Source organism: Haliotis asinina, chromosome 8 (assembly GCF_037392515.1).
Source record: "Haliotis asinina isolate JCU_RB_2024 chromosome 8, JCU_Hal_asi_v2, whole genome shotgun sequence".
In the NCBI taxonomy this organism is placed as follows: Eukaryota; Metazoa; Mollusca; class Gastropoda; order Lepetellida; family Haliotidae; genus Haliotis; species Haliotis asinina.
The window spans coordinates 37,011,064-37,018,422 of NC_090287.1; the positions used below are offsets into that span (position 1 = coordinate 37,011,064).

Consider the following 7,359-nt stretch of genomic DNA (forward strand, 5'->3'; position numbering starts at 1 on the left):
ATCCTTTACGGATGTTGTTATTTACTACAATACACACTCCCAAAACCCGGAACGACATTTCAGCTATTGAAACCGTTTTCGGTTGACTTAAAGGGCCCATGATCCAATCAATGATAAGAATTCCGAAACCAGAATGAATATATTTACGGTGTAGAAGAAGCTCCCGACACCGTTAAGCCAGTTCGGAGTTCTAGCAAGAGACTAAACTAGTTCCACTATTTTCACTTTTCACTCTTTTCACGCGCCGGTGTCCACTCCTTGGCTCCTCTGCGAAGGACATGTGACCGGTTTAGGAATTCCTTTTCCATCTCTCAGTAGTGTCAGGATGGGCTATCATCACCATAAGCAGATTTCATGTAATCGTGAATCTCTTGAATTATTGAAATATTTGATAATTGAAAGTTTTTGATATCCCTTCGTATATATTACTTTTCTTCATATGCATTGGCATTGGCTAGTGGCATGCTTGCAAAGTGTAATATCCTCTACTTTTATTTCATGTTTGTGAACAGTGCTGAAAAATAATTTGGTGAACATGAGCATTGATAATCATGATCATACTGATCTTGCATGAGGTTTGAATTTTATTTTCAGGAATGATTCATGAGATGCTCATGTGAGGGTAAATACAAAGTCCAGAGCTCTGATATTTTATAAATGGATGGTCTGCCCAATGAAGTCCTTACCTTACTGTTTGTTCATGTACCTGGATCTGATTTGGTGAGAAACTGCATCCTGGTATGTCAGAAATGGAGAGACATCATCAACAGCCCTCATCTCTGGCAAAACAAGTGTGAGAAGACAGGGAAATTCATACCAAATATCACACCTCCACCACACAATGACAACTACAAGAGACTTTATTTCTTCAATCCATATGGGAGAAATTTGCTGAAAAACTTTTGTGCCAAAGGTATGACAGCTTGATGAAATGACAACAGTCTTATGACTTGATCTTTCAAACTGGACAGTCAGAGAATTTTTTTTTTAAAACAGGCTCACCAGACAACTCAAAATTTAAGGGGCTGCGGGGTAGCCAAGTGGTTAAAGCATTCGCTCATCACAAAAACCTGGGTTCAATTCCCCACATGGGTACAAAGTGTGAAGCTAGGTTCTGGTGTCCCTTTGCTATGATCTTGCTGGAATATTGCTAAAATTGGCATAAAATAATTCATCCACTCAAGATTTAAGATACTCAAACAACTTTGGTTTTCATCAGTCAAATGATTTATTTTGTAACCATGGTAACAAGGAAAATACATGGGTTTACAGTACTTTGTATGTGTGAAGTCTTCAGGAATTTTTATCCCCTTCATGTTTTTGTGGCAGGTATTATGAACTCTGTCCGTGTGTCCGTGCATCTAGGCACATTTGTCTTTTCCTTAACATAACTTTCAAACTGTTCAATATTTCTTCACCAAACTTGGCACATAGATAGATCTGGTGGTCTACTGGTGCCTTCTGGTAGTTTTGGATTAGTTGGTAGTTTTGAATAAAATATTTTTTTGTTTTCATGGCCAAAAGTTGGACTGTGAAATTGGTAGTAGTGCTTTTGACCTGAACAGAAACAGTGTTCACTGTTTCATCACCAAGTGTCATACATATGTTTATCTAGAGGTGAACTGATAGTTTTGGATTTCTGAATAAACTGGGTTTTTTGTGTGTTTCCATAGGAACAATTTTGGCTTCATCTGAATTTGGTATTAGTGCTCCTTTTTGGAGCAGAAATCTTTCACTACTCGCCTTCCACTTAGCTGTATACACACCCAAACATTTGACAGAATCATTACTCGCAGACATATTCATGAACTGTCTAAACTGACTACAATACTTTACTGATAGTAACATACAATTTCCCATTTCGAGGTCATAAGTTAAGCAAAGACATGACATTTCCACAGTCTAAGTCACTAATGCTTGAAAACTGTGTGCAAGTGTAGAGACATAAATAATTTCAATGTCTATTTTCTTACTAGTGGGTTGCAGTAAATGGAGGATAAAGGAAGATGGAGGCAATGGGTTTGGTGTGGAGGATATACCTGCCAACGTGAAGCCACTTTCTGATTTTGTCCATGTAGAAGGTTAGTTCAGTAATAACTTCTACACTGTGTAATGTTTTTAGCTGCAGTGACAACTCCTCTATACATAGCACTGGCTTCCAATCAACTTGGGAAGTAGGGTAGCCTAGTGGTAAAGTGTTTACTCATCACGCCACAGGTCCAGATTTGATTCCCCACAATGTGTTGGTGTCCCATTGTGATCTCATGTATGTATCACCCAAATTACTTTTCATGTCCCTCTTGCTCGACAACCACGTTAGAATCTGTTGAAACGTTGCCTGTACGGAGTAAAGAAGTTTTTCTGTGAAGAAGAAGTTGTATAGCCATTTAAATCCTCAGTTTGTTCAAATTCAAATAAAAATAGTCAGACCTGATTTTTAATGGTGCTAAAGAAACCATATCACAAAACAAATTATCTATGACATTACTTTTATGTGTGTTTAGTTTGATGTTTAAGTATAAGCATTTAAATATTTTACAGTTCACCTTGTTTTGAGTACGTTGAGCATTGTCTTAAATTTGCTTAAAAGGCATATTGGTTCCAGAGATCTATTCTCAATTGACTGGGTACAGTGTGTGAAGCCCATTTCTGGTGTCCCTGCCATATTACTTGAATGTTGCTAAAGATGGTGTAATACATTCACTCTCTTTTCCCACTTGACTGCCAGAAATATTAATGTATGGTTTTCTTTGTTATCACTGGCATCATTTTTTGTTTGCATCCACACAAACTTTGAGTTTTAGGGTGGTGGGGTAGCCTACTGGTTAAAGCGTTCGTTCGTCACGCCGAAGACCCTGGTTCTATTCCCCACATGGGCACAATGTGTGAAGCCCATTTTCTGGTGTCCCCCGCCGTGATATTGCTTGAATTTTGCTAAAAAGCGGCATAAAACTTAACTCACTCTCTCACTCACTGTTGACTGTTACTGCAGAAAATATTTGAAAGTCAATCCACATGTATTTTGGGACATTTTCGACTGTTTCTGAGAGTGGGACTAATTTGTTTTTATCATGCAATATATTATATCAAATGGATCAACCCAGTCATGCAGTGAAGCCATTGCATGTCACTCGTGTTCTACTTTGTTCTACATGTGATATTTCAGAGCCTGATGTGAAGGTGTGGACCACATCCTACTACTGGTGTGTCAAGTCTCAGGAGGTGGACCTTAAAGCTGAAGGTGTTGAGGAGTGGATCATGGACCATGTGAAGCCACATATACAGGCATCAGAATGGTAAGTGACGAGTTGAGGGTGTGAAGCCACATATACAGGCATCAGAATGGTAAGTGACGAGTTGAGGGTGAGAAGTTTCATATACAGGCATCAGAATGGTAAGTGAAGAGTTGAGGCTGTGAAGTCACATATACAGGCATCAGAATGGTAAGTGACGAGTTGAGGGTGTGAAGCCACATATACAGGCATCAGAATGGTAAGTGACGAGTTGAGGGTGAGAAGTTTCATATACAGGCATCAGAATGGTAAGTGACGAGTTGAGGGTGAGAAGTTTCATATACAGGCATCAGAATGGTAAGTGAAGAGTTGAGGGTGTGAAGACACATATACCGGCATCAGAATGGTAAGTGACGAGTTGAGGGTGTGAAGACACATATACAGAAATCAGAATGGTAAGTGACGAGTTGAGGGTGTGAAGTCATACACAGGCATCAGAATGGTAAGTGACGAGTTGAGGGTGTGAAGTCATACACAGGCATCAGAGTGGTAAGTGACAAGTGCCACATATACAGGCATCAGAATGGTAAGTGACGGGTTGAGGGTGTGAAGACATATACAGGCATCAAAATGGTAAGTGACAAGTGCTACATATACAGGCATCAGAATGGTAAGTGACGAGTTGAGGCTGTGAAGACATACAGGCATCAGAATGGTAAGTGACGAGTTGAGGGTGTGAAGTCACATATACAGGCATCAGAATGGTAAGTGAAGAGTTGAGGGTGTGAAGTCACATATACAGACAACAAATGGTAAGTGATGAGTGCCACTATACAGGCAAAAGAATGGTAAGTGAAGAATGGTAAGTGATGAGTGCCACTATAGAGGCAAAAGAATGGTAAGTGATGAGAGCGTGAAATCACATATACAGGTGTTTTAAGTGGTAAGGAAAGATATTTTAGGTAGTGAAGCCACAGGCTGTGTTTCAGGTATGCAGCTCGTCATGATAGTGGATGTGCCTATGAGATGACAGTCCGGTTACTGGATTGGATGGGACATCAGATTGACAGCCATGTGTTCCTCAAACAGTTTCAACGTGGTGAGGGAGGAGACTGGCATCAGGTAAGTTAGAATCTGTGTCAATATGGTGCTACAATTGTAATAAGCAATTGTCAGTAATTGCCATGGCAGTTATTCTCATTAGCTACACAGACAACATGTAAGTGTCTCAAAGATCTGCAACTCCAATACTGAAATTTCACCTTAGAAAAAGGGCAGTGTTCGAAATAATTGTCGTCCCGAAGGCCCAGCACCAGTTGTTATTGTATTGGGCCAGCAGTTTAAAATATTTACTGGCCCTTGTTGCCTTCAGTTAATTATCTGCCTTTTTTTTCCAAATGGAATCTTTCCAAGAGGGTAAGATTCTTTATGGATAACAACTTCTTTATTGCATATGATGCGACGTTTCGGTATGGATCCTTATACCGTTGTCAAGCAAGAGTCATCAGTCACTCTTGCTTGACAACGGTATAAGGATCCATACCGAAACGTTGCATCATATGCAATAAAGAAGTTGTTATCCATAAAGAATCTTACCCTCTTATCACTTACCAGCTTCTAATAATGCCAATCAAACAAAGGAATCTTTCCAATATATTTTTCTTGTTTAACATTTGGGTATCACCCATTATCCATCTTATTACAATAAATTATGTTTTCACTTCCTGGTTTTCAGTGCTTTGTGCATAGAAATGGCAAATTCTCTCGGCACCATAGGGTTTGCTAACAAATTTTGTTCGAACAGCGCGAAATTGTTACTTTGTCTTTATTGTTTTTATTGGTTTAACACAGTGGGCCTGCAGATTTCATTCAGGGCCTGTAGGTTTTAAAGCCTGCAGGCGGCAGCGGGCACTGTTGGCTAACTGGTAACTTGAAGTCTTGCAAACACTGGACAAGGGGCCGCACTTTTACATATGATAAACATTCTCAGACTTAAAATTAACTCTCAGAACCAGTTGGACTATAGTCCTAGGTCTCAGGTTTATTTTTCTAAGCAAGATTTGAATATTCTTTTAAAATTCTGATGATGCTTGTAACTATGGCAACATTTTAAATCCCAGTTTGTTGTTGTATTCCAGGTAATCCACACTTTCAAGGACTACCAACCTGGCGTACGCTATGTTGACTTCCGTCATGGCGGCAAGGATATGGAGTTCCTGCCAGGACATCATGGTGTCAAGTTCACCCTGTCGTCTGTGCGCTTGAAGTTCACACCAAGCCACACTGCAAGCCTTTCAAATAGCCAGAGAAGATAAAAAGTCTCAGAGAATTAGACAATGAACAGTTTTCCCCAGGGTTTCATGGCAACCTGAGATACATGACTTTTTCTAGACCGACTGTATCATGACTATGACTTTCAGTGGTTGTAGTTCCTCGAATTGTTTGGACACTGAAGATTTGCATGGTCTTTTTGCTGACCACACATTAATTTGTGGCGGTGTAGGCTAGTTGTTAAAGTTTTCAATTTAATCCCTTATCATGCTGAGGACCTGTGTTTAATTCCTCTGATGGGGTTGATGTGTGAAGCCCATTTCTGGTGGCCTTTGCAGTTATATTGGTGGAACATTGCTAAAAGACACATAGTCACATGCACTCGCTTGCTTGCTCTATTCCTAGTCTTGCTGACATGACCTCACTAAATGTCACCGAACTAACACCAGAGATAGGATTGACAATTACTCAAAATATTGAAGTTGAAAACACCCGTAAGGAAAGTTGTTGTATTTTTATTGTTAGACATTGCATGAATTATAGTGTTCATGATTTCCACATGTTCATATCTTTATTGAGTGGGCATCATCTACACGTCGGATTGTGATATTTATACAGAGTGTTGCCGAACTGTGATTTATTGGGTTGACAATACAGACTTTGTTTACAGTGTCATGTTGTTGACTTTTGTTACTAAACAGTTTATATTTCAATAAATGTGTGATTGTTTAAACTGTGTTAAGAATTTTTCCTTGCTTGTATGAAAAATGTGTGTGCAGCAAACTTAGAGATCTAAATAAGACAATTTGAAATAGTTTGATATGAAATAGATTGTTGATGATTATGATGATGGTTTTGGTTGATTGATGAGTAGTTGGTGATGGTGAGGATGATAATAAACATGATTGGTGATGAGTGAGTGAGGGAGTTAATATTTATCGTCACAATGGCAATATTTCAGCAATATCATGACAAGAACAATTAATTATCACCAGTAAGTTTAAGAATTAATAAACCTGTTGATGAAGAACAGTAAAAAAGCTATGGTATCAGAGAAAATGATTGGAATGATGATGATGATGATGATGGTGGTGATGGTGTTGATGATGATTTCAGTCTATTTACACAGCCAAGTGTGAGAAACTAGAATATATGAGGCCTTAAAAGAGCAATTATTCTAAAGAGCCAAGTCAACACAGGTTAGCACATGTCTGGCTTTCTGAGTTGGCTCCATTAAGCGTGTGCTAATTAATGTTAGTGTTAAAGATAACATCGGACACTACTCTGAATAGAACAAACCAAGTGCAGCCTTAGATGTAAAGCGCAGTCTGCCATTGGTATTATTGTTACACAGGTATTTGAGGTAAGCAAGTGCTGCACTGCTAGACAAAGTTTAGTTATAGCTTCTCTATTGAATGTATGTATTGTCTTTCTCCACTCCGCAGAACGATGTTGATCACTGGATTGTCTTGTCCAGGCTTGATTAACAGGCCACTGTGTATGGTGTAAATCAAAACAACCAGTCAATCAACTGATTGTGCCAAAGGCCCAATACAGTAGCAACCGAAGAAGGATACAGTTTTGTTAAGTTTGGGGCTTTTTTAACGGTATTTTTGATCCAAACTACCATATTCTGACTTTTTCTTCAATCGAGGTATGTCAGTTTCAGTTAAAGGTTAGTGAAACCTGTGAAGATCTGGGTTAGAATTGGTCTTATGCAAACCATTCTTGTCGTATGAGGCGGCTAACGGATCGGTTAACATGAGTAATCGTATCCGAACTACGTAGATGCCCCTGCTGTTGATCACTGGATTGTCTGGTTCAAACTCCCTTGTTTGCAGACCGCTGGAGCATT

The 7,359-nt window shown here is 39.2% G+C and overlaps 1 protein-coding gene across 1 annotated transcript; it reads left to right on the forward strand.

The window, feature by feature from the left end:
• The first annotated feature begins 57 nt into the window (after nt 1–57).
• On the forward strand, nt 58–6,237 carry LOC137294440 (F-box only protein 44-like). Its single transcript, XM_067825450.1, has 6 exons — nt 58–356; nt 595–913; nt 1,977–2,081; nt 3,167–3,296; nt 4,223–4,355; nt 5,372–6,237. The coding sequence occupies exons 2-6, from the start codon at nt 658–660 to the stop codon at nt 5,546–5,548; spliced, it is 801 nt and encodes a 266-aa protein (XP_067681551.1). The 5' UTR covers nt 58–356; nt 595–657; the 3' UTR covers nt 5,549–6,237.
• The last annotated feature ends 1,122 nt before the right edge of the window (nt 6,238–7,359 follow it).